Below are 27,875 nucleotides of genomic sequence, written 5' to 3'. Positions count from 1 at the left end.
AGAAATTCATTCAGACAAACTGACAGCATTAAAAATCAACTATGATTCAATTCTTTAATATTCTTAATTGTTTAATTGAACAGATATTTAGAAAAAAGACAAAAGTTGAGTCGAGATGTGCCACTTTTAAGCCAAAAAGGGTCCGATTTCAGTGTCGTATTTCTAATGTTACCTAATTCTTAAGTTTCAAAAACTTGAACAGAAAATTCAAAGTTAGTGGGAGATTTTCCCCAGTAAAAACCCACAGGTTAACTTCTCTGCATGTTCTGTTGCACTGGAAATATATACACCTTATACAGAGAGCTGGACTGATAGATACCTGAGGGAGAGGTGGTACTGTAGTTTGGAGTTAAGGGAGTAGACTGGAGATGAGAACAACATTATGCCCCAAAACTTGAACATATATTTCCTAAGCTACTGTAACAGTTGTATTGACAGTTGAGAGATGTAACAGGAGTTGTAACAGATGTATCGAACACAGAAGCATCATGGGACAGTAAGTATTATTAAAATGGGGCCCTCTTAACTATTACTGTAACTAGGAGCATATTCTCATGGGACCCTCATCTCTTCAGCTTTACAAATAGCTATACTTTAACTAACCCTAACTACTTTTTTCTGTCTTGAGAAATAAAACACGAGTTCCTCGTCATTTTAACAGAGGGCAGATTTATGTGAATCTTACTGAGTCAGTGTCCCTCTACTTGCCAATCAAAACCTAATACTACTGAGGAAGTGTTGTCTAAGTTCACACACACAATGCAATGAAGCTGCACTCTGTCTGTTAAGGCTTGCATGAATCTGTCCTGGTTAAAAAACAAAGGACATCAACATAGGGAGAAAAGATGGTGACGTTGAAACAGGATGGTATTCTGTAGACTAGTGATGATGTGTTGCTACCATGTTTGCATGTTGCTCTGGGGAAATGCCAGTCACCTGTCATCTTTGAGGTCTGCTTTCATGTCAGTTCCAGTTATAAAGGAGTCATCAGCCTCCCTATACACCAACCCCTCAGACCACAGATGGGGCGGGTCACCATTAAGAGTATCATCATAGTGTAAATAGATGTCCAATGAGTTGATAAACAATGTAACATGTTTTGAAAGCAAGTGCAGTTGCAGTGCCTGAGCCTAGGGTGGCGCTGTGCCCTACAATGAATAGCAGCAAAATAAAATGAAGGGGGAAAAAAATGAAATAATAAGAACTATTCCTTCCTGTGCAATTCAAGACCAATAGTAGCTTTAGTAACATCGTGTTACTCGTTGGTGGCTAGTGATACTAAGATCCTATTGATCCACAACATATACCTGGGCCTAATAAACCCATAAACATGTCAGTACTACCCCGGAGAAAACTCAACTACCCACAGTGCACCATTATGGATGAATGGTTGGTGAAGTGTGTCTGAATAGAAGACTGTAGTGGAGGGAGAGATGAGGTGGGGAGGGAACCTAGCAACCAATCAAACAATCACCCTAGCCTGAGGAAACTTGAATTAAGGCAAACATTACTACTGTCTAGAGATGAAGCGCAGAATCAAATGTAATTTCAGTAATGAGGTTATAAGTGGACAGTAGTTTCTGTACACTAATGCCACTACCAACCCCATCACTGTTTTAGGAGAGAAGGGGATGGCAGTGAGACCTGCAGCTCTCAGCTTCGATCATTAGAAGAACTCATTCAATAAGTACTGCATTTCAACTATAAAGGGTAGCTGGGGGTTAGGGTTATTGGTGATCAAGGTTATTATAAGAGGTCACACTAATTCTGGGGGTGGTTTAGCATGTTTAAACCAGAGCAGAGAGGGCAGAGAACAAGTTCATAGTTCACTCAGGAACTGGCATGGTAATATGTGTGCAGATATCTACTTGTGAGCAAGCAATGGAGAATGCTGTAAAAACCTACATACATAAAATAATAATTACAGTCAGAAGCCGGGGCCGTTGGAACAGCGGAGTGGAGTATCATGGCAATGTTAGTAAGTAGTTAGTTACCATGAAGTTAATGAATACAGAGCCCTTACTGTAGTCTTAACACATAGAACCCTGACTCAGTATTTAAAACACTGGAAGTCCCATCTCTGCTGTTGAACATAGCTCAGTTGAAAATAAGTGCCTTAGTAATATTCAACAGCAGCCAAACTCTAGCTGACTGTCTTGGTAAGAATGCATAGACTAGTAGAATCATAGAACCCCCCATTATATTTGCTCATGAATAAAAATGGCTCCCACAGCAGAGAGATGAAGCACAGTGAAAATAAACACCTTTTTGGCTCAGAGATAAAAAGCAAAGAGGAAACCTGGCAGGGTTCTACACTGACCTTTTTGTACAGTGAGCATACGTGCGCCTAAGTTGAAAAATGTACAAGTACACAAAGAAGGAGCACAATGAAAAATATTTGGAGGTAACAAGCCGTTTTCTTTGTAGTAATGGTGCAATTACCACGGTCATGAATTTGCGCTCGGTGTATTCGCCATGGCACTCAGGGGCTGCCGTACAGTGAAATCTTTGCAACAATTATCCTCTGGGTGATTTTTTTTTCTAGACGCATAGCAACATATTTAGGCGCATATGCGAGGAAAATGGTCGCATTATAGAGCTCTGCCTGGCATTTCGGTAGAGCGAGGGGGGAGATGTACTGTACTGTATGTTACAAGGTGAACACTGAAGTAACACCTCAACCTCAAATCAAAAACTAAATTCAAAAGAAAGTTATGGAAAGGAAAGCTGCTGATAGGCTTGGTTCCGAGGGTCAAAGGAGTCGAAGAGTGCGCGTTGGCGGGGGGGGCCTGAGGGGGTTGGATAAGGGGGCAAGGAGCATGTTCACAGCAGTACCTCCCGTTCTCAGTCCACAGAGAGCTGGCTGCAGATGGTCTCCTTTTTCTCTCTACACTTCTCCCATGGCCAAACCCCTCCCTCTCTTCCTTCCCTCATCGTCCAGATCCATCTCTGGTGTAAATCGGTTTGACCCCCCCTCCCCGGAGTGCTTACTCGCATGCACCTCAGGACAACAGAATGGGGGAGGGGGACCGCAGGAGGACCGTACGAGAGCGACCAACCGCGGTCAGGAGGCAGAGTTCTAGTTCTGTTTCTTAGCCCCCTCGTCGCCGTAACTGGAGCCCGTCTTCTTTATCTCGGTGACACCAATCAGGCGCCGGATGGCTATGGAGGCTGAGGAGGACCAAAAAGATAACAGAGAGGTTATGGACCAAATCTCAGTGAGGCAGAAAACATTTGTTGTCAGGAACTATGCACATTAATCAACATCTCAGTTACATTCCCATACGTGTTAGAGTTAGCTATACACCTCATGGTTATTGGATCGACGTCCCAGCCCCAGCCTAAGGTAAGAGTAACCAGGAAGCGTTATGTACCCTCTACTCACCAATGATAAGGAAGAGGCTGAAGCCGAGAATGAGGAGGGGGGAGCCACTGACCACCACACCGCAGGCAAAGTTTATGAGGGGCGAGAGCAGCAGGGTAGCCCAGAACAAGAAGTTAAGTAGCGTCCACAACCGGCGAGGAGGGGTGATGGTGGGACCTGGGAAAGTGCCCTCTTTATGATAGTGTTCTTGCAGAGCATCCTGGAGACGGAGACCGAATGAACGTCAAGGTACTACCAAACCTGGTTAAACATATTTTGTTGTTACTTCCAAATAAGGTATGTGTCAGTAACTCATCTCATATGGGAGTTTATCTGTGTGTGAGACTTGTACAGGGAACAAAACTGCATTTAACAATATTCAGTTACAACTCAAGCACTAAAGATCCCTACCTTCTCCTGGTAAAGCTTATGAAGCCAGTTGGCACACTCCTTCTCATCTTCTGGGATCTCCTCTACAGGGAACCGCCTGCAGGGAGAAGGAGCAGGGGAGACAAGCAGTCAACACAAAATCAGGAGATAGCAGGGGGAGTCTGCTATGGAGTGTAGTAGAGCAGGGTTTCCCCAAACTCGGTCCTGCCCCCCCGGTGCACGTTTTGGTTTTTGCCCTATCACAAACCGGCTGACTTCAAATAAAAAAAATAAAAACTCATCATCAAGCTTTGATTATTTGAGTCAGCTGTGTAGTGCTAGGGCAAACACCAAAACATGCCCTCGGGACCGAGTTGGGGAAACCCTGGAGTAGAGAATGAGTTTGGTATAGCAACATCTAACCACCAGGGGGCAAACTCACCCAAAGTTCAGATGGGGCACCTCATACAGTGCCATCTACTGTAGGACAGGGCCATCAAACAGCCTTTTGATGTATAGCATTATGTATTATTTTCCACAAGCACCTGCTTTTGCCACACCAGGCTACTCTCCCTGTTTAGCCTCACACGAGGATCATTCATGCAGTGGAGCTGTTTTGATATGCCTCTCCGTGTAATCTAATTTAAAGGAAAGGCTTTGAAGGTCTCTCAACGTTGTCATTCAAATGGTCATTATGATTTGAAGAGAAACAGTCCATGATGCCATTGACAAATGGCTCTCTGTAATCTTATAGTTTTACTCAGCTCTCCCTAAGAGTTAGTTTTTTTTTACTGAAGGCTGGTACTGAAACTCATGATTGAATTATGGTCTCAAGGACATGAGTGGCTGAGTCCTGTTTTTTTACCGCAGGGCAATCTGTGATCTCTGTTGATGCCTTTCCCCCTTTACCTCCCTTTACCTCCGCGGGTTGGGTAGGACAGGACTACCCCAGCAACACAAAGGAGTGTTAGGTAAGATTCCGGCTCAGTTTTGAACAGTCCACTGTCCCGCTTACTATTAAAAAAATAGGAACGAAGCCAAGAGGCTAACAGAATGTCATGGGTTTTCGCTTGAAACAGCTCAAGTAATAATCACAGGGTCATACATATTGATTAGTACCCACCTGATTCTCATATCTGCCAGGTATTTCTTGCCGTTGATGATGCCCAGCAGAGTGGGGACTTGGTGGTCTTTGAAATTCAATGTGACATCATACACGGCAGATACTAAAAACAATGAAAGACAGAACAGAAAATCTATAATAATACAAGACCTTATTTTGAACTGTGCGTGTGTGTATGTGTGCGCGCGCAACACGTGCATGCATGCCCCACCTGTGCCCTTGAGGCATTTCAGTGTTGTGGTGAAGCCTTTGGTTCTGGGCAGCAGGTGGTATTTGAGCTTGGGCAGGCCTTTACCCTCTGCCACCTCCATACTGATCTGGTGCTTCTTCTCTGTGAAGCGGGTGCCTTCGCAGTACAGCAGGAACTATGGAGACAGGAAAAGGAGCGTCAACAAACATGCACTCACAAGGGATTCACAGACGCACGCAAACGTTGAGGTTAGAGAAACACACGCAAAGATAAAAACGGCAGGTTTAGAAATACACTACTGGTTCAGACAGGCACACATCCACCGAGGTGACCTCCTTTCCCCTATCCTCTTAGACTCCCCAGCAGGGCCAGCTTGTGTTACAGATCAAGTGCACCTCCAGGAAACGCTACTCGAAATAAAGTTCTTCAAGGACTTCCATTTAGAGTGGGTGCAGCGTCAACAAAATATACATCCTCAGACAGACAGAAGACTGTTTCAAAGAAAACACTGCACATCTTGTCGTCCTCCTGTCCCTGAGGTGAGTTGGTCAGTCATGCGATTCCTAGGTGTTGCTTAAACCAGATCAGACGACCTGATTAGCCAAATCTCTGTCGTTCCCGGTAACAGTAACGAGAGGTGGAAGTGGAAACTTGCAGCCTGAGCAACAACATAAGATCGTTAGGGAGGGCTATTAGGAGCCAGACCAGAATCCCACTGACCTAGATTCCCCTGTGGCGTTTCAGCTCGATGAATAACACGAACCAGACCTGCTCCAGACAAGACCAAACTCCTGGACCTAGTCCAAATGACTTATGGCAGACTGAAGCTAGGAGCTCAAGAATCAGTCCTGTGTGTAGATTCACTGTACGAGCTGTCTGGGCCTAATGTGCGCTACCCTCATCGTTTTGTAATGGCTGTTAAGAGCCAACAGAATGACAAGAAATGTAGTCATGTGGCCCAGGATAGAAAAATGTAGGCCTTAGCCCTTTACACTTGTACCCGGGTTGAAAATGGCAGATTTGGGCACTGATATGCACCTAAATTGGAACGCAGTGGTTGTACAGTTCAGGCTCTCCACTTCACAGCGCTGTGTGGGTTTTGACTGACAGACGTTCTGAACTTGAGCAACACAGGTGACAAGAAGTTGCCCCCATCCCTCCCGCTAAATTGGGCAAGTTTTTTTTTGTCATCTGAGTGAAGGAAATGCTGTAAATTAAGAGAATTCAATGTATTTTGAAAGATGACCCTGGGTTGTCCTGAACAATAATGGGCCTGTTTGTCTATTGTGAAGAAAATTTGCCGCGGAACACGCACCTGAATGCACTCATGACTAGGGCTGTGGCGGTCACGACACTTTGCCGGCTATTGTCACGCAAATGACTGCCGTTCTCACAGTAATTGAGCGTTAATTAACATAAACATGTTTAGCATCTCCAGGTCTCGGCGCACACAAGCCACTGATGTGAGCCTTTGGAACATCTACATACACACAAGTCTATTAAAATCATTTAATATTCACCATCACAATAAAAATCAATGATTTATTTTAGAAACATTATGATGTGAAGAAAATGCATTTCAGGAAGAACAGAATGAGTCGGCCTATATATTATCTGGCTATGCGCCATGCCATAGGCTAGTTCATTTAGCAGAAAATACATGCTCATAAGTCGCGTGCCATTATTTTATAGGATTTCATAGTAAGAAGAATATAATTGAACTTAGCTGAATAAAATAATATTATTCCTATTCCGGAGCAAAAAGGTGACGATTTGAAACAGGTCCTACACGCTAGATTTAGATGGTAATATATACAATACGTTTTGATTTAGAATGGCCCGTTGTCAAATGGGCAGGAACAGGGGCAAGGAGAAGAAAACCATCATCCGTATGCACTGGAAAAGCGAATGGGGGCCGCTTTCCACAATTGGTTTTTCAGAGTCATGCAGGGTAGGCTATTCCAGTTTTATAGTGGAGCATGTGCTTAATACTAGCAGCTGAGAAATAACGTCGCAGCTGGGATCATCCTCTTTTTAGTGGCAACCATCAAAACTGCTTTCATTAGGGATTACACATAGAAATGTCTGGGCTTATAAGAACACTTATTTCACTCCATCCATCAGCCATTGAGAAGCATGCAGCCGTAACTTTGGAAACCAACTGGAATCTGTTCGGTAACATCAATAGTAAAAAAAAAAATAATAATTAAATCACAACAAAACAAATTTCATTAAAAGTGTTGACAGCCCCTGTCTCTGTGCGGGGGTGGGGGCTTGGGCTCAGACCGTACATTGGCCTATCCATATTTTGAAAGCGCTGTCCATTTCCTTGTGTTTGGCTTTGAAACAACATCCACAACCACCATGTTTTCCACTCAGTCTTGAACTTTTAAAAGCATGATACTGGTAAGTGTTTGATGTGATTTTCTATTGCATTGCTGTCAGAGTGGTTAGAGGGACTATAGAGCCCTGAGAACCAGAGCATTAGCGACCTGATGGTCGTTAGCGAGTTGGGTACTAGTACCAACGCGTGTCCAGAGTGCATTAAATGAGATTATAGTGATTCAACGGTCTCGTGGAATTTGACTGCGGTCATGACTCATGACTGGTGTGGCGGTAATACGGACACCGCAACAACCCTACTCATGACTCATATCTATGCGCACCAAAATGATGATCCTTTTGTTGTCAATAGAACAAGCTTTCAAAGTATGCCCAGCTGACCCAGATAGCGATTTAAATATGGTCCGCTTTTGGACTGCGTACAGAACAGTAATTGTGTGACGGTGGGGATGCAGGGTTGTGTTCCAAACAGAACAACCACTAGTGCGCTTGCTCTAGTTCCTCAACGGCACAGAGAGGAGAGCTCGACAACAAAAAGCACGCTATAGTTTAAGACTCTTCTTTGAGCATGGCAATGACTTAGAAACTGCACACTGTGGAGAGGTGTGTGTCCACTTGGAGACAGCAGTTAGTCCTCTCACTCAAACTCTTGTTGCACCTACCCCACATTTTCCAGGAACATTCTTATGCTATGAATGTATCCAAAGAATCGTCAGATTCTGTTATCAACAAATGCGGCGAAAAGTACAGTAAAATGCACATAAAAATCAAGCATAATGTTCAGATTCAGTCTCGTGTCAGGTGAAATGTTGTCCCCTCAACTTCAGGTGTAATAATTTCTCCATAATCTCCAAACTGTTTCAATTGGTACTATTCTTATGTATATGCTTTTCATATGTCTTCTGTAAGAAACATTTTAATTTAGCCCTCTCCATATAGGCCAATTCCCATGAGTGTAAAGGGTTAACCAAAGGAGACACACTCACCCACATAAACTCAGGGTAGTCTTTGAGTCTGTCCAGACCTCTGAACACAGTGTCTCTGTCCTCCTCCCACTTCCTCTTACAGAACACAATTTCCAGGAAGTACCAGGTCCATCCAATCAGAGGCACTTTCAGCAGCTCATGTTTGGCCAGCACCTTGGAACTCTGGGCGGAAAAGAAAGCGTGGGAACGGTAAGAGTCCTGAAGTGTATCTCTAGGACCAATCTCATCTACTTCTCTTTATCGCTACGGAATCTGAAAACGCACAACAGTTGAAAATAATATGGAAGGCGTCATTTGGTTTCACATGTCTGATTCTTTCAGATCAGGGCTGATAATAGAAAGGAGGCAAAGTAGGGAAGCTGATGAGTTTGGACTATTGAGATGACCCCCATTTAGTGACTGATGAATAGCAGAGAGAAGATATACTGACCCCTAGGACTCCGTATCGCTCACACATGGTCCAGCCGCAGAGGAAGTCGATCTCGTAGTTGTGGTTGAGGATGATGATGACGTGCTCCTTGCCAAACCTCTCCACCGTGGCCTGGTCTGTATAAAGGGTGCATTCTGTGCCCGACCACCACTCTAGCAGCATCACCAGCTCTGCAACAAGTCCAAATATAGAAATTAAAATCGACTCAACGGCGACGGAGTCAAAATTATCAATATCGAATCTCCAGATTCATTATTTCACAAAGTCCCCTTTTGAGGTGTGACACAGGATCTCTCACACACACACACACACAATTCTAGCGTGGGGACTCACGGCTCCAGAGGGAGTAGGAGAGCCTGGTGTTGATCCTGCGGTAGAGCTGCTTGTTGAGGGGCCACAGGACGCAGGTGAGGAGCTGGATGAAGTTGATGATGAGGCCGCTCACCACAAACACAAAGCCCAGGAGGAGCTGCAGAACAAACTGGGTCTTCAGATAGGCTAACAGACCCATGGCTGCTGCTGCTGAGGAGCCTCCTCTCCTCCACACACTACTAACGACCTGTGGGAAAAGGGAGAGAGAATAGAGTGGGAGGGTGCAGGAGGAAGAGGGGGAAGCGAGGCAGGAAGGTGAAAGTAGGTAAGATAACAAGAGGGGTGGTGAAGAGAGGAAGAGAAGAGGGTGATTTAAAAGGACAGAGCAGTAAAAAAGGGAGAGGAGAAAGAGTAAAAGGAGGAGAAACAATGAACATGTTACATTAGATGTGTTTGCTCAGAGAGAAGATCAAATAAATACATTTCAAACGACATGTACGGTTGATTGATTCGAGAAGACATCACTGTTTCATTCTCACCACGGTGGACTCCCTCTATAAGCCCCTCCTGCACGGCCCTTCACTCAGTATTACGGACCTGGAAAAGAGACAGACCGAGAGAGAGACAGGTCAACATAGGCAGAAAGGTGGCAGGCAAGAAACAGAAAAGCCTACTGTAAACCATAGTGTATGGTTGCACAACTGTATACAGTCAAGAACAAGTGTTAGTGTAGAAGCTGGTCTACCTCATTAACAACCAGAACCTACTAAATTCTAAGCTAGCGGACAGAGGGGGAAAAAAACCTCTAGCCTTTGTCTAGATTGTGTACTACTGTATAGCGCGTGCGTGCGAGTGCCCGTCACAGAAAATAATGAATAAATGACTGTCACAGACTGAATGAGCGTGACAGAGAAGGCGGCTTACATGTGTTATGTTACAGCAGGCTTGTCAGAGCACAGGGACTATAAATGGGTCTCTGTGATGCATTTTCACTCACACAGACCAGTGAGTCACAACACAGCCCTCCAGTCCACTGTGACCTTCAACCCCATGCAGGAGCGTTCACTCTCAACCTCAAAAGCTCTGCACACTTCACCTCTCCTATTCATTGTTCTATCGCATCCCTCTATTTGATTTTCAAATAAATTCATCCCTCCACAACTCCTTATCCTATTCATCCCTCATTCAACCTTCCATTACCTCTCTATTTAAACTGCAGGTTGGCATTTATTGGGATGACTCATGTACTGGAGGCAGCTCTGCAGAGGTCACTAGCTGGCACAGGCACAAAGTCATAAAATCTGATTTAAAACCCAACCACACTGGTAACCCTAATGCCTAAACCCAACCATAAATTAAGACCAAAAAGTAATTGTTTTCATGATTTTTCCCCCATATAGCCAATTTCGACTTCGCTGCTGGCCCATCTAGCGGGAACTGCTCAGTTCTGCCTCCAGGACAAGACTCATGACAATAAATGTCCACCTGCATTTCATCTATCCCTTTACTTATACCTCCCTCTGTTTTTCCTTTCATCCTTTTTTCCCCATCCAGTTCTGTTCTCTAAGGCAGCGATTCTCAAATTAGGTTTTGAATGGGTCGCTGGTGTCAGAGTATAACGGTTTTTTTAAAGACTCCAGTCTGAACTTAAACCAGGTAGGAAGTGTATAGAAATGAACTTACATGTAATATTTTTTCCCCAGAGAGTAAATTAACAAGACTATTTTCAAAATAACGATATTTTGGTTGATTTTGAGGTTTCAAACCAGTTTATTAACATTCTTCATCGAGAAATTATCAACAATGAAATTACAATAATAATCGACAATGAAAGAGGTTGGAATGTTGTTCCCTTGTCATATAATTGCTTCATTTACAATCAATACATACTGGGGGGAAAAAATCTGATTGTATTTTGTTGATTCTTTCGAGATGCGAATATGCGGTCGTCACAGACAACCTGGTTCAATTTGGGTCCCGAAGCAAAACCTGTTGAGAACCACTGCTCTCAAGTTTTGGTTTATAAGACCAGACAAGGCCTGGCGCATGCAGGCTGTGGTCCTCTGTAGCTCAGTTGGTAGAACATGGCTCTTGTAAATGCCAGAATACTGGGTTCGATTCCCAAAAGCACCCATGTGTATATTAAATATATATATATTTAAAAATATATATTAAATTATATTTAACCAGGTAGGCCAGTTGAGAACAAGTTCTCATTTACAACGACAACCTGGCCAAGATAAAGCAAAGCAGTGCAACAAAAACAACAGTTACACATGGGATAAACAAAGGTATAGTCAATAACACAATAGAAAAATATATGTACAGTGTGTGCAAATGTAGTAAGATTAGGGAGTTAAGGCAATAAATAGGCCATAGTGGTGAAATAATTACAATTTAGCATTAACACTGGAGTGATAGATGTGCAAGTAGAGATACTGGGGTGCAAAAGAGCAAAAAATAATAATAATATGAGGATGAGGTAGTTGGGTGGGCTATTTACAGATGGGCTATGTACAGGTGCAGTGATCGGGAAGCTGCTCTGACAGCTGATGCTTAAATTTAGAGGGAGATATGTCTCCAGCTTCAGTGATTTTTGCAATTCGTTCCAGTCATTGGCAGCAGAGAACTGGAAGGAAAGGTGGCCAAAGGAGGTGCTGGCTTTGGGGATGACCAGTGAAATATACCTGCTGGGGCGCGTGCTACGGGTGGGTGTTGCGATGGTGACCAGTGAGCTGAGATAAGGCGGGGCTTTACCTAGCAAAAACTTATAGATGACCTGGAGCCAGTGGGTTTGCGACGAATATGTAGCGAGTGCCAGCCAACGAGAGCATACAGGTCGCAGTGGTGGGTAGTATATGGGGCTTTGGTGACAAAACGGATGGCATTGTGATAGACTGCATCCAATTTACTGAGTAGAGTGTTGGAGGATATTTTGTAAATGACATCGCCAAAGTTATTGATAATAATTCATAAGATGCACGCATGACTAAATTGATTTTGGATAAAAGCGTCTGCTAAATGGCATCTCTCAAAAAGGAGGCAATGGGTTGCAAAGTGTGTATTTGTGAGAGGAATAAGATGTGTTTTGTTTGCTCTCAGAACAGGCCAACCATGTCTCCATTGTTCAGGACAAATGACCAGCGTCCCAGAGAGGGAGGAAGACGCACAGAGAGAGATTGTGTGCAAGTGCAATGATGTGTAAGTGTGTAGAATCGTCTGGCAGAAAGGCAGCAGTGCAGAATACATTACAAACACTACATTCCTAAGTGCAAAACATTCTTAGTATCTCGTCTTGCATAGTTCTGAGAAGTCAAGTCTATGTGCTGTACTGAACATCACTGAATGGGTGTTAAGCCAGCTCCATTTTGATGTTTGTCCACTACACAGCAGGTGATGGGGATATTTTAATCCAGACTGTAGCCTATAAACAAGATCAAACACCCATGGAAGCTCAAAGCTTATTCTATTCTCTGATTTAAAAAGGACTGGATGAGATTTTGCCTAAGTGTTGCCCTCACAATTGGCTTAGCTTAAATCATGGTGATAGGCATAGATACAGTAAAATGTACAGTAAAATGGCAATGTCATACTAGTAGTGTGTCTGCTCTTTCCAGAAGTGGCTGCTCTTTGTTAAAACCATGGATGGGCAACTGGTGGCCCCCCTTTTGTAGGCCTGCGGACCAACTTCACACAAAAAAAAAAAAATAATAATAATAATAATGATAATATCTGTCGTCAGTGGTCTCACTTACTTTTGAGAGTTAGAATAATATAATACACAAGGTGCAATGTCGAAATTTGGTTGTGCATCAGTCACTCAGACCATGTCAGTACATTTTTTTTTTTAAATGGTAAATTAGTCTAGCGACCAGCTATCTAAACTTTTAATAAGCATGGTCGAATTACCGACCGGGGTGGGGCCCATTGATCATCAGTTATCATATAAAAAAAAACTACGAACATTTTCCTACATCCTATGGCTAAATGTGTAGAATTTCTCTCCGCCCCATGGCAATTTTGGGGGGAATTGCCTGAAATTAGTAAAAAAATAATAACAATAGTTCTCTGCACCATGGCAAAAAGTGTAGAATTTTAGCAAACTTATTTTAAAACGGCTACATTTTCTATATGCCTCATGGCAAAATGTGCAGAAAATTAACTGAGGGGGCAATAGAAATACTGATTGTTTTTGGATATAAATTACACACCCTGCCTAGCTATAAACAACACACACAGGGGCCGTTTTCTAAGAGAAGGAGCTTGTGTGTGGTTGAATTGCTTTCATGGAGGACTGGCTGAAATGTTAAGGATACTCAAAATAGAAACCAGCTGATTAAAAAAACTAAATTATTAGCCTCCATTCAGTAAACGCACAAAACCACTTCGCCAGGCCAAATATATACACATTAAAACCTTATTACAAGATGGCATTGACAGATATAGCAGCTCTGCTTCTAGCTTTACAAGCATTTCGTACACCTGCAATAACATCTGCACGTGACCAATAAAATGTGATATCTATTATAGACATGTTTGCGCAGTGGCGAACCTATTGGACCTAGGCCTTCAGCGTGTGACAGGATAATGATGCTGACAGGACAGCAACGGTAATACCAGCACACTCATGTACAGTGAGGGAAAAAAGTATTTGATCCCCTGCTGATTTTGTACATTTGCCCACTGACAAAGAAAGGATCAGTCTATAATTTTAATGGTAGGTTTATTTGAACAGTGAGAGACAGAATAACAACAAAAAATCCAGAAAAAAACATGTCAAAAATGTTATAAATTGATTTGCATTTTAATGAGGGAAATAAGTATTTGACCCCTCTGCAAAACATGACTTAGTACTTGGTTGGTGGCAAAACCCTTTTTGGCAGAGGTCAGACGTTTTTTGTAGTTGGCCACCAGGTTTGCACACATCTCAGGAGGAATTTTTGTCCCACTCAACTTTGCAGATCTTCTCCAAGTCATTAAGGTTTCGAGGCTGACGTTTGGCAACTCGAACCTTCAGCTCCCTCCACAGATTTTCTATGGGATTAAGGTCTGGAGACTGGCTAGGCCACTCCAGGACCTTAATGTGCTTCTTCTTGAGCCACTCCTTTGTTGCCTTGGCTATGTGTTTTGGGTCATTGTCATGCTGGAATACCCATCCACGACCCATTTTCAATGCCCTGGCTGAGGGAAGGAGGTTCTCACCCAAGATTTGACGGTACATGGCCCCGTCCATCGTCCCTTTGATGCGGTGAAGTTGTCCTGTCCCCTTAGCAGAAAAACACCCCAAAGCATAATGTTTCCACCTCCATGTTTGACGGTGGGGATGGTGTTCTTGTGGTCATAGGCAGCATTCCTCCTCCTCCAAACACAGCGAGTTGAATTGATGCCAAAGAGCTCCATTTTGGTCTCATCTGACCACAACACTTTCACCCAGTTGTCCTCTGAATCATTCAGATGTTCATTGGCAAACTTCAGACGGGCATGTATATGTGCTTTCTTGAGCAGGGGGAACTTGCAGGCGCTGCAGGATTTCAGTCCTTCACGGCGTAGTGTGTTACCAATTGTTTTGTTGGTGACTATGGTCCCAGCTGCCTTGAGATCATTGACAAGATCCTCCCGTGTAGTTCTGGGCTGATTCCTCACTATTCTCATGATCATTGCAACTCCACGAGGTGAGATCTTGCATTGAGCCCCAGGCCGAGGGAGTTCTTTTGTGTTCCTTCCATTTGCGAATAATCGCACTAACTGTTGTCACCTTCTCACCAAGCTGCTTGGCGATGGTCTTGTAGCCCATTCCAGCCTTGTGTAGGTCTACATTCTTGTCCCTGACATCCTTGGAGGGTTCTTTGGTCTTGGCCATGGTGGAGAGTTTGGAATCTGATTGATTGCTTCTGTGGACAGGTGTCTTTTATACAGGTAATCAACTGAGATTAGGAGCACTCCCTTTAAGAGTGTGCTCCTAATCTCAGATCGTTACCTGTATAAGAGACACCTGGGAGACCGAAATATTTCTGATTGAGAGGGGGTCAAATACTTTTTTTCCTCATTAAAATGAAAATCAATTTCTAACATTTCTGGCATGCGTTTTTCTGGATTTTTGTTGTTGTTATTCTGTCTCTCACTGTTCAAATAAACCTACCATTAAAATTATAGACTGATCATTTCTTTGTCAGTGGGCAAACGTACAAAATCAGCAGGGGTTCAAAACTTCAAATACTTTTCCCCCTCACTGTAGGAGTACACTTTCTTCCAGTGGGCATTGCATATACTCACTTCTTAATCCCCACTGATGTGTATCAAAGTAGCCTACACAATCACAAAACCCGTGAAACATATTCACATGCATGCCCTACACAGCCTAGTTTCAGCGGAATACCATCTGCAGGCAGCAAGAGCGCGCAGCTCTCAGCTGGTTTTGGCATGGAGCAGCTCACAGATTAATGTAATTGGCAGCCGGTAGGAAAGACATTTCAATTCATGAAATCTACCAGTAAATGCTAACTAAAGCAACAATGGGTATTCAGTCATCATGCACCGCTTGCATCAGGGACGTAGGCATGAGTGGGCCTGGGTGGACACAAGCCCACCCCCTGGGGAGCCAGGCCATGGCAGACCCACCCAATCAGATTGAGAAAAAAACGAAAAAAGAACACAATATTACAAAAGAATACAGTTCCAATCGCCAGATGATCATTTGAAACAACCATTTCCTGCAGTCAATGACCCAAAGCGCCCTCTTGGCCTCATGGGAAAAATGTTACTAATATTTATCTTATTTTGTTATTTTTATTAGTAAGAACATTCCGTGTTTCTATGTCAAACAGTTTTGTTATATTTTAGTCTTCTGTGATCTATATAAAGTGTAATATTGGGATGCAAACAAAAAAATATAATACATTTCAACTCTATATCTGACACGATACAGGAGTGTGGTACCCTGATTTAGTCCACCACAGTAAAAACGTATTCTTGTTGAAAGTTATTGAAAAGGGAGAAGCTAACAAATTAGCAACATTCTCTTCGATTACACCTGCTGCGGCCGCTGCAAAACTAGCCTACAACAAAAGATAGCTAGCTAGAGCGTGGGAAAACTACTGCTCGCTATTGCACAGTGACATGTTAGCCTTTGTAAAATCGGACCCACCCAAGTGAAAATGTGATTGGTTGATTCCATTGTCACTCAATCATTTTACCTTAATACAGTTCTGAATACTAGCTTCTGATGGCCTAGCCAATGTCTGACTTAGCTAGCTCGATTCCTCCCCCCAGAGACCACTCCCAAAAAATTCTGATTGGATCTTTTCTTCAGTGTAAACCCTTTCCAACAAACTGAACAGATTAAATCAGATCATTGAAAATAATATAATTAGAATGATCATTATTTTATAAATCCTTAGCCCTTCTCAAGGCGTAGAAGGACCTCATTGTTGCCCACTGTATTTGGGTCAGTAATAATTTGTAGTGTGGCTCCATTTTGCCATAGCATACATTTGCCCTTTAGAATCCATATGTTCTTCTGAAATATGAACACAGAAACACTGGACATTTTGAACTCTTATTATGGTGGCGATTTGACAAAATTACAATCATGGTCTTGAATTGGACTCTCATTGTTCTGGTGTCGGTCTTGACTGTCTCGGACCCCTTGTCCCCCTCCCGATCTTGACTGTTTGGCCCTCCCTCCGGTCTTGGTTTCAACTTGGATTCGATTTGCTCCGGTCTTGGGTCGGTCTTAGTTTAGGTGGTTTCGAACAAAACACTACTTTGTTAAGAAGTGTTTGTCAAAATCGGATGTTGGGGATTATATTTAATGAATCCTATGAATAGAAATGGCCAATTTGGGTGCAATCATTTAAACGTAAATCAAAAACTGGTCAAAATTAAGCTAACATATTGGTTACGCCCAGCCCTTATCCAGTACTCTCAGATCTACAAGAAGTGTCTAGCCCAGAGCTGTCAAAACGTTTGGACAGTATGTATGTGGGGCTGCCCTAGTCCTAGTATATTTCGTATTGGCAAAATGCATTCCAACGTGTTGCAAAACCTGTGAGACAAACAGGCAATCAAACCCAGGGACAAGAAAAGCAGTAGGTTGGGAGTAGAGACATGTCTGGTAACACATTGCCAAACGAGTCAATTCCTAATAAATTGCAAAACTGCACTGGAAGGTTGCCCAATAATTCTCCCACCCATTGCTCAAGTAGTGCCTTGAGAGCATCTGAGAAGACACAGGTGAGAGGGCTACCACTCGGGGTTATACACCATTGGAAGAATATTCCCATGTCACAATCAGTTAAAAATAGGAAGGCATTCTGCATTGTAAATTATTCAGAGTAATTCCCTACATTTAGGCCATTAACATGAGTATCAGAATGACAGATTGCAGTGTACCTTTGTAGTCAAAGCTTCAAATAGGAACCCAACAGACCGCTTCCAACTGAGACCAAAAGAGAAGGCTCTGGGTTTTGAGGTAAAAGAAAGTAAAGAGCACGTACACACTTTCTCTCCCACATGCACAGCCTGTTCAGACGTGACCACGGGATCAATTTATTTTCCAGCTCACTGCAATAAATATTGGAAGAAAATGCTTTCGGTGTGCATCTGTGCACTTACAGTAGCAAAAGCGGGGGCAGAAATCTTTTTTTTTTTTAATGAACAATTGGATCACCTGTGAGTTCTAAAAGATTTCACCCCTTTAAACATCCTCAAAGGAACATATGTTCAAAGAGTAACCATGGTAACAGACCCAGATGTAACACACTAGGTAATGGGTATTATAGGTGCTCCTTCTGCATCCAGTTCCTCTCTTACTTTTCTATCCCTCTTAAAAAGCGGCAATCCTTAGTTAGAAACAATAACAAAGCATACTTCACGCCCCCGTTTCAGTAAAAAGCGGAGGGATGGGGCTGGAGAAATGTAACCACTCAAATTCACAGAAAGATCTCCGGGTGCAAGGACTGACCATCCATGTTTTGAGGCTATATAGTGTTTGTTTATAATTTTACAGTGGTTACAAACATTGAAGTAAAACAATCTTATATTTTTGGTTCTGATAGTGTATGACAGTTGAACTAAGCTCATGAGGCATTTATAAGTTAAATTCTTCAAGAATCAAATGGGTACATATAAATTCTAGAAAAGTCCAGAAATGGATGTAGCAACTGCAGATTGCCTCTTTAAGGGCTTTTCAGACATGCAGGAGTGTCCCATTCATTTTCAATGGAGCTAGGTGGGGAGCAGAATTACATCCAAAACCAATAATTGTATTCTAATCTATTTTTGGGTTAATAATTGTTGTTGCCTGTAAATACTTTTTTATGCATGCTTATGGTGTTACAGCAATTCACTTTTCACACTTCGAAAATTGTGTTTGCTTTGTTGCTATGGTCACCGGCGGTCAGCTATTGCCCTCGTGTGTGAAGGCAGTAGCTGCTTTGACAAGAGGGATAAACCAGGCAAACCCTGCTCTGCCCAGCGCTTGTCCGTCTGGAGAGCGCTTTACTCTCTCGCTCTCCATCTCTTTCAACCAGGATCATCTCCAAGACCAAAGTTGGCGAGCATTACCTCAGACTAGAGCCCTCAAAGCATCATAAACTAGTTGCTTCTCCATGGGAAGCAAGACCTGAGGGACCCAACTCAAGTAAACAGGCAGCATAAGCAGAGCTCCAGCCTAGCCCCAGGAGCCTGAGAAAGAAAGCAAGACCCACCTGTGGCCTCACGCATTCCTGGGAGAGGATTACAGAGTACAGACACTGGGTTAAAGCTGCTTAGGAAAGGAACAGCTGCCTCTCCTCAATCACCTGGTTGCAGGTTCGCTGGGGGATATGGTTATGTATGGCCATAGGAGCCATCTATTCTACAAAGACCAGGAAAGGTCAAATTAGGATTTGAGAAAACCCATTAGCCCACATCTGGCCAACAAGGGACAAGATTCTCAAAGTCATTTTGATACAACTGCCTGGGTCGTAACAAACATGTAGAACATACCAATGAGGGGATTAAAGAAGGGATATGAGTTGACTACACCTGAAGCTCCCCAAGCAAAATGCCAGGCACCCATTGAAGTCACAGAACTGGTCCAGATATCTACTGGAGGCCATCTGAACGGCCCTGGTTAGTGGCTGGTCCACCCCCCTTCTTCCCAGTATGACTTACCAGTAGACGTAGTAGGCCATAGCCAGGACCACCAACGCCCCACAGATCCCGGTGAAGATCATCACCGCACTCTGGTTCAGCATATTGACCGTTTGTGTATCCCACCAAAATACAATTTAAAAATTGAATAAGACCGATCGGGAAGACAGCGGATTGTCACTCATGGCATATTCTGCTGCACAGCCATGGTAATCCCTCAGAGGGGACTAAGGAGAATATGATGAAAGCTGTAACTCAACCAGATTCCACTGGATGAGGTGTCGGTAGGAGGGGGGAGATCCCACGGAAAACTGACCACTCAGAGCAAGAGGTGAGTGTGGTCCCCAGACGAAACTGCGCTCACAATGGGCCAAAATAACTGAAGTCCAACAAAAATGACCCAGAGGAACCTCCAACTACCAGTCCACTTCAATTCAGACCTCACTGGATGAAGCGAATGATAGCTAGGTAGGTAAGAATGGCCAGTGTCTCCCTTCTAGAGGACAGGCATACATGTAAGCAGTATCTTACATGCCTTACTCATCTCTAATCCTCGGTGGATCAGATTAGCACTGATTAGGGAGCTACAGGCACCCTGGATAAGTCACTTCAAATTTCCATCAACCTGGAGGGGTCTGGGTTCTCTTGGAAAGGGGTGGAGTTAGCATGGCAGAACCTGCCATGGTAACAGTTTGATTACAAGTTGTTGCTTCTGGCTTTACTCTGCCGTTGGCTACCAACCAGTGCCACTCAAGAAAGGGCGGGAGAAGTGACCCCAGAGCTAGGTTAACAGCTAGCTACTTAACTAATTTGCAGCAAGTGTCTTCTTGCAGTTTGTTTTGTTCTCTAAAGACATGGTGGGCTAAATAAACACTTGTCCAGATGGCAGCTATTTCATCCACAACATTAAAAATGAAACATCATAAACATCTTAGGTACCGCACCAAACTTAGCAATTTGATACCTGGTTCATTGAATGGAATTATTTTACAAAAAGTATTTGGTCGTAATTGTAATGTTGCAGGGTGGCCCCCATCCTCCAGGACAGTCCAGGAGAGCTACTAGGTGTGCAGGCTTCTGCTCCAGCCCTGCTCAAACACACCACATTGTAATAAAATCAGCTACTGACTGGTGTGCTTGACAGGGCTGGGTCAAAAGCCTGCACACCCAGTAGCTCTCCAGATGGAGAGTTGATGGACCACATGTTTTATACAGTTGCCTAACAGTGCAGTATTTTACTTTGTGGGGGGTTAAATGCCTTGCTCAAGGCCACAACGGCAGGTGATATACTGTAATGCATGGGATCAGAGACCAGCAGCCTTCCATTGTGAATACCAGTGATAATAATTAATGTTATTTTGTAAAGTGGTTCCTTGCATCATACAACACAATTTTCAGTCTCCTTTTTGGCTCATGGTGTTAACCATTTTTATTTTTGGACAAGTGACTTTAGATTTCAGGCAAGTAAAAAAGTGGCTATAAAAGTTCAGTGCAGCCATAGATTCTGAGCTGTAAGGGAGAGATGACTGATAAGACAAGAGGATCCAAGAGGTACTTCTTCATACAATCAGCAGAACGGAGATGGCGGCCGCTAGGGAACGGGGATGGCGGCCGCTAGGGAACGGGGATGTGTGATATGGCACCGACAGAGATGGTCGCCTCGCTTCGTGTACTTAGGAAACTATGCAGTATTGTTTGTACTATTTCTTACACTGTTACCCCAGGAAATCTTAAGTCTTATTACATACAGCCGGGAAGAACTATTAGATATAAGAGCAACGTCAACTTACCAACATTACGACCAGGAATACGACTTTCCCGAAGCGGATCCTCTGTTTGGACCACCACCCAGGACAATGGATCGGATCCCGGTAGGCGACCCAAAACAACGGCGCCGCAGAAGGGGCAGACGAAGCGGTCTTCTGGTCAGGCGCCGTAGACAGGCACATCGCTCACCGCTCCTAAGTATGTCCAGTCTCTTGACAACAAGGTAGACAAAATTCGAGCAAGAGTTGCCTTCCAGAGAGACAGAGATTGTAACATTCTTTGTTTCACGGAAACATGGCTCACTCAAGATACGTTATCAGAGTCAGTACAGCCACCTGGTTTCTACACGCATCGCACCGACAGAAACAAACATCTCTCTGGTAAGAAGAAGGCCAGGGCGTATGCCTTATGATTAACGAGTCGTGGTGTGATCATAACAACATACAGGAACTCAAAGTCCTTTTGTTCACCTGACCTAGAATTCCTTAAAATCAAATGCTGACCGCATTATCTACCAAGATAATTCTCTTCGATTATAATCAGAGCCGTGTATATCCCCCCCAAGCAGACACCTCAACAGCCCTGAAAGAACTTCATTGGACTCTATGTAAACTGGAAACCACATATCCTGAGGCTGCATTTATTGTAGCTGGGGATTTTAACAAGGTTAATCTGAAAACAAGGCTCCCTAAATTTTATCAGCATATCAAATGCACGACCCGGGCTATCAAAATTCGGGATCATTGCTACTCTAACTTCCGTGACTCATACAAAGCCCTCCCTCGCCCCCCTTTCGGCAAATCTGACCACAACTCCATTTTGTTGCTCCCAGCCTATAGACAGAAACTAAAACAGGAAACGCCCGTGCTCAGGTCTGTTCAAAGCTGGTCCGACCAATCTGATTCCACGCTTCAAGATTGCTTCTATCACGTGGAATGGGATATGTTCCGGATAGCCTCAGACAACAACATTGATGTATACGGTGAGCGAGTTTATTAGCAAGTACATCGGTGGTGTTGTACTCACGGTGACTATTAAAACCTTCCCCAACCAGAAACCATGGGTTGATGGCAGCATTTGCTCTAAACTGAAAGCGCAACCCACTGCTTTTAATCATGGCAAGGCGACCGGAAACATGACCGAATACAAACAGTGTAGCTATTCCCTCCGCAAGGCAATCAATCAAGCTAAGCGTCAGTATAGAAACAAAGTAGAGTCGCAATTCAACAGCTCAGACACGAGACGTATGTGGCAGGGTCCACAGTCAATCCCGGATTACAAAAAGAAAACCAGCCCAGTCGCGGACACCAACGTCTTGCTACCTGACAAACTAAACAACTTCTTTGCTCGCTTTGAGGACAATACAGTGCCACCGACACAGCCCGCTACCAAAACCTGCGGCCTCTCCTTCACCGCAGCCAACGTGAGAAAAACATTTAAACATGTTAACCATCGCAAGGCTGCGGGCCCGCCCTGTGCAACTGGGTCCTGGACCTTGACGGGCCACCCCCAGGTGGTGAGGGTAGGAAACAACATCTCCACCCCGCTAATGCTCAACATTGGGGCCCCACAAGGGTGCGTTCTCAGCCCTCTCCTGTACTCCCTGTTCACCCATGACTGCGTGGCCTGCGGACAAACTGAAATGGTCCAACCACACAGACAGCATGGTGAAGAAGGCGCAACAGCGCCTCTTCAACCTTAGGAGGCTGAAGAAATTTGGCTTGTAACCAAAAACACATTTACAGATGCACAATCGAGAGTCTCGGGCAGTGGTAATGTATTGGGCCTGTAGCTTACTGCACAAATCTTATTGCTACAGTAACATTTTGAATTGGTTAATGTTGCATAGGTTTACATTTTTTAAGTCATGTTAAAAAAAAATCTGAGTGGTAGAGCTCGGCTTGCATTTTGACTCAGTGATCTTGACTCAGAAAGGGTTAGTGACCACTGTTCTAGACTTTTCTCTGTTAACACTACCGATGTTTCCCTTTACTGTGGTAATTCTTATCGAATCAATGCAATATTAGCCACTTTCAATGCAACATACCGAAACAAAACTAAGAAGAGGCAGAACGCATCGGAGTAGGATTCTATTGCATTGACACGCACGACTCAGCCCGTATTCTACACAAATAAATTCATTAAAAATCCTACAATGTGATTTTCTGGATTTTTTTTTCTCATTTTGTCTGTCATAGTTGACGTGTACCTATGATGAAAATTACAGGCCTCTCATCTTTTTAAGTGGGAGAACTTGCACAATTGGTGGCTGACTAAATACTTTTTTGCCCCACTGTATGTGAGCACACTTGTTCAGTCCAGTCAAACCGAAGCATGCAAAAGGATTACGTCAGAGCTCCCAGGGGTGTCATGCACCCCAGAAATCTGAGGGGGCCCGGAGGGGAAAGGCCCTCTGTCCGTAAATTGGAGAATTTTGCCATGTCTATTTTTCTGTATAAGCATACCTATTGAGCTGTCTGTATCGTCTTGACGTGGTTCTGTTTTTAAAAGAAAGTAAATATGCCTCTCTGCTAAAATCTGATATGAGTCTTATTCAGTACATTTAGTTATTGCTTGCTTTAAAAAACAAATATAATAATTTAAGTCCACCAACCTTGCCAGCAGGCTTTCCAGCGAAGATAGTTGGCGAAGCTAGCTACTCTAACTTGATTGACAGCCTTGTGAGAACAGAAATTACAAGATTGCAATAACAGTATTATAACATCAAATTGTTGTTTTATGGGGGCTTGGCTGTTTTGCATGTTATTTTGGCATTAATACGTGTCACATATAAATTAGCATTTTGTACCTTGGGTTGAGTGTAAGCACCAACTCACGAAACCCCCGTTTCTCGACCGTGTAAACTGGGGCCATGTCTTTGCAGATGTAAGTTGTAACGGCAGCTGTTATCTCCTTCCACCTTCGTGATTCTTTGCCATATGGTGTGCCGCGGGCAAAAGCCTCTTGCAAGGTCTGAGTCTGGGGTTTGTTTTGAGCACTCGACTGTACTTTTTTAGGTCTCATCCGTAGAATCTCTCCGTACTGTTTCACATGAGTCTTGCGTAGGTGGTAAAATAGATTAGTGGTGTTTGAGACTGTTATCAGGACCGGTCTGTGCCATATTTTGCAGTGGATGGTTTTCTGGTCCGTGTCAGACTTTTCATATCCAAACCACGTCTATGCGACCAAAGATTCCCCTCTTTTAGGTACGAGTTCCGTGTCTCCGTCCTCTGTGTCACGTTCACTCTCTTCCATGTTTGTTTGTGTTGCAAATTTCCTTCCACAACGCAAAGCGTCGTCCAATTGATGAAATATATTGCCTTAAAGAGTGTGATTTGCGACACAACAAAATAAACGATAGAAAAATGTCTATCATTTCATATTGTGCTCAATCGTCACACGATATATATCGTCATATCGCCCAGCCCTAGCGCCATGTAAATCTTGATGTCTGTTGCATGAGAGCAAAATGTACCTTTGTGTAAATTCTCTCATCTGTGATTTGTCATGAACATCCAGGAGGATGGACTTTGCTATAAAATGCTGTGGCTTAGTCCTGCTGGTTGGGCTCTCAACGAATCCCCTACGGGTGGGTCCATTACTGCAGTAATTCAATAATAAAGTTTACTTGTAAAAAGTCTCCTTTTGATTAGAATAATTCCACGACAGCCTGAAATGGCTTCTTGGTAGCTAGTTATGAGGTTGGGAAACTATTTTGGCTAGCTAAAGCAAACTTCATAAAATTGCTAAGCGGCTAGTAGTATTAGAGAAAAACTAACAAAAAATGCATGTATTTTTTAAACAGGATAAATCTGAGGGGACACATGCCCCTGGGTTCATGTTAAGTCTTTGCCCTAACACTACACAGCCGACTAAATTCCCAATCTGGCCCTCACACCATCACGGCCACCTAATCATCCCCTGCTTCCATCCCCCTTCTCTCCGCTGTAACCATTCCCCAGGACAATGCTGTAAATGAGAATGCATTCTCAGTCAGCTTACCTGGTAAAATAATGGTTAAAAAAATGAAATATCAAAGCTTGATGATTAATTGATTATGGTATGTAGTGCTAGGGCAAAAAAACTAAAGATACACCCCTTGAGGTCCCCAGGACCGAGTTTGGGAAACCCTGCCCGAAGTAGAAAAAAATGACAAAGTGAGCATGTGCAAAAGGTAACATCACGAGGATCAAACATGCACATCATCCAGTTAGCGACATCTCAAAGAGATGCTTTAAATTATTAATTTTAGTACTGGTGCAATTTAATAAAATGTACAGTACAGAATCGCCAAGGCACGCAGAAGGAGAGTTTGTCATCCCACTGGGTTACTTTAGTGCAATGTGCACATGCCAGGTCAGCTATACTTGCCTCGATCTGACCGAAAGCTTGATTGCATGAATGCTGCATAATACATTCTGCAGTCAAACTTTTTTCATTATGTAATTCTAAATGTTTTGTTGCACACAAATCCACTAAAGTTCGACATTTACCATTTGCTTATATTTATGTAAGGTCTACACATACGGTTTAATCACATTTTCAACGAAATGTATTTATAAAGCCCTTTTAACATCAGCCGATGTGGATAAATCCAACGTATGCTCCACACAGAACTATGCACAAATGCTGCAAGGCAGACGCAGCGTTCCATTGGAAATTAATGGACTTCTGGTGTACAAAACGTAACTACGCTCTGTCTGATCGAGGCATGACAGAGGAACACATGTGGTGTCAACGTCGAAAAGTGAGCTATACCCACAATTTCCCAATGTAACGTTACAATTCCTGAAAATAGAAATCACAAAACCAAGCAAAATGTGCATCAGGAATTGCATATTATTATTATTTTTAATTTTTTACACAAGATAGCTACTGTATGTTTGTGATGTGAATTTTGCCAGCAACTACCTAACAAGATTGAAGCTAACTACATAGCTTTCCCAATAAATACGTTGATTGCTCATTAAACTTACTGTTAGAGAAATACTGTTGGCTAGCCAACTACACAAACACAATACATGGGACGAATCCAGCTAGCTATTCGTCTGGAATATATGATTGTATTAACGTAAATTAGCATGTAAGGTATAACACTTAGCAATCAAGCTTTCTGTTACCTACCTATCTAACTGGTAGTTAGCACCCAACGTCAGAAGATTCGTGCTTACTAGCACTAGCCAGTAAGCTAACGTTACCCCATGCTGTCACTCGCCGTGATAATGCTAACGCGTTAACGTTACCTGACTTGTTCCAGTTTTGAAGATGCAAGCTTCTTAGCTAGTTCAAAACTAGTGCAGCCACTTTGGATTCTTCTGGATTCCAAGCTAAATTATTATCAGTAGCTAGCTAGCCAGCTAATTCACTCATCAGGGTGGTTGCTATGCTATTGTTTGTCGCTGAAATGACCAACTGAGGTATGAAAGAGCAGAGCTGAGACGATATCAAACTTCCGGTCCGGCCCCTCACCCATATTCGGAATGAAACAGCTCCTGTCATTTGGCGGTTATCATGAATAGATTTTTTGATTGAGATTTATTAGGATTCCCATTACCCGACGCCAATGTCGACAGCTAGTCTTACTGGGGTCCGACACATAACGAAAAATACAATACAGACTAAATAATTTACTATTTACATACATTAAAATCATTAAGATGTAGTCTTTGCTTAATTTGTGCCGGATCCTGCACCTCTCAGTTTTGGACTGTTTCGTTCCGGAACCCATTTTCTAGGAACCGGTACCTCTCGTGGCATGAACAATACGTTTCACTGTTTGCAATGTAAACAATAAATTAATATAATAAAAGCAATCAGAGTTAGGCCAATTCAAGTTGACTCCTCTGCACTTCTCCTGGCTGCCCCATAAAAATATAATGTGAAAACGTGCCAGATAATTGATTCGTGTTGGGCCGGCGCGAGTTTATAATTTGCGCAACATTGTAGCCTATATAGACCAACGCGTGTACATTGATGTGGTGTGAGAGAGAAGCGCGCCTGTATCTTGCACATAACAAGAATGATATTCACGCTCTGTGATTTATCTCCCTCTCTCTACTCTGATAGACATGAGCCTGCAACTGTCACCTCTCCATCATTTATTTCCTCATAGAATCACAGCCGCGCGAACGGTTCTGCAGCTACGAGGGGGTACGAGGTAGTTGAGGCAATAACTTCAGAAAAGTATTCACACCACTTGACTTTTTCCACATTTTGCTGTGTTACAAAGTCGGATTAATATTGATTACATTGTTATTTGTCAATGATCTGCACAAAATACTCAAAGTTGAAGGAACATTCTAACATTTGTAAAAAAAAATTTTTTAAAAACATAATATTTTTTATTAACCCTTATTTTACCAGGTAAATTGACTGAGAACACATTCTCAATTACAGCAACGACCTGGGAACAGTTACAGGGGAGAGGAGAGGGATGAATGAGCCAATTGTAAAATTGGGATGATTAGGTAACCATGATGGTATGAGGGCCAGATTGGGAATTTAGCCAGGACACCGGGGTTAACACCCCTACTCTTATGATAAGTGCCATGGGATCTTTAGTGACCACAGAGAGTCAAGACACCTGTTTAACATCCCATCCAAAAGACAGCACCCTACACTGCCCTGGGGCATTGGGATATTGTTTTAGACCATAGGAAAAGGGGCCTCCTACTGGTCCACCAACACCAGTTCCAGCAGCATCTGGTCTCCCATCCAGGACCAACACTGCTTAGCTTCAGAAGCAAGCCAGCAGTGGGTTGCAGGGTGGTATGCTGCTGGCCTATGTCTTGATTGGATAAGTATTCAACCCCATGAGTCAATACATGTTACGATCACCTTTGACAGCAATTACAGCT

The 27,875-nt window shown here is 43.2% G+C and overlaps 1 protein-coding gene across 4 annotated transcripts; it reads right to left on the bottom strand.

Annotated features, from left to right (window-relative positions):
* Positions 1 to 40: 40 nt before the first annotated feature.
* Positions 41 to 26,467, bottom strand: LOC106586274 (1-acyl-sn-glycerol-3-phosphate acyltransferase gamma). Of its 4 annotated transcripts, none has more exons than XM_014173397.2 (10): positions 26,262 to 26,467; positions 9,657 to 9,714; positions 9,139 to 9,364; positions 8,806 to 8,975; positions 8,376 to 8,537; positions 5,068 to 5,221; positions 4,857 to 4,959; positions 3,776 to 3,851; positions 3,386 to 3,584; positions 41 to 3,171 (listed from the first exon to the last, which is right to left on the bottom strand). In XM_014173397.2, exons 3-10 carry the CDS (start codon positions 9,314 to 9,316, stop codon positions 3,080 to 3,082), a joined length of 1,134 nt encoding a protein of 377 aa, XP_014028872.1. In that variant the 5' UTR covers positions 9,317 to 9,364; positions 9,657 to 9,714; positions 26,262 to 26,467; the 3' UTR covers positions 41 to 3,079. The 4 variants fall into 4 exon arrangements, with proteins under 4 accessions (XP_014028872.1, XP_014028874.1, XP_014028873.1 ...); XM_014173399.2 differs by having other exon boundaries at positions 26,143 to 26,449; XM_014173398.2 differs by lacking the exon at positions 26,262 to 26,467 and adding an exon at positions 21,042 to 21,096.
* Between the last annotated feature and the right edge of the window lie 1,408 nt (positions 26,468 to 27,875).

This window comes from Salmo salar, chromosome ssa25 (genome assembly GCF_905237065.1).
Source record: "Salmo salar chromosome ssa25, Ssal_v3.1, whole genome shotgun sequence".
Taxonomy (NCBI): Eukaryota; Metazoa; Chordata; class Actinopteri; order Salmoniformes; family Salmonidae; genus Salmo; species Salmo salar.
Note: the sequence above shows the minus strand (reverse complement) of the source record. Positions and strands in the feature narration are given on the sequence as shown.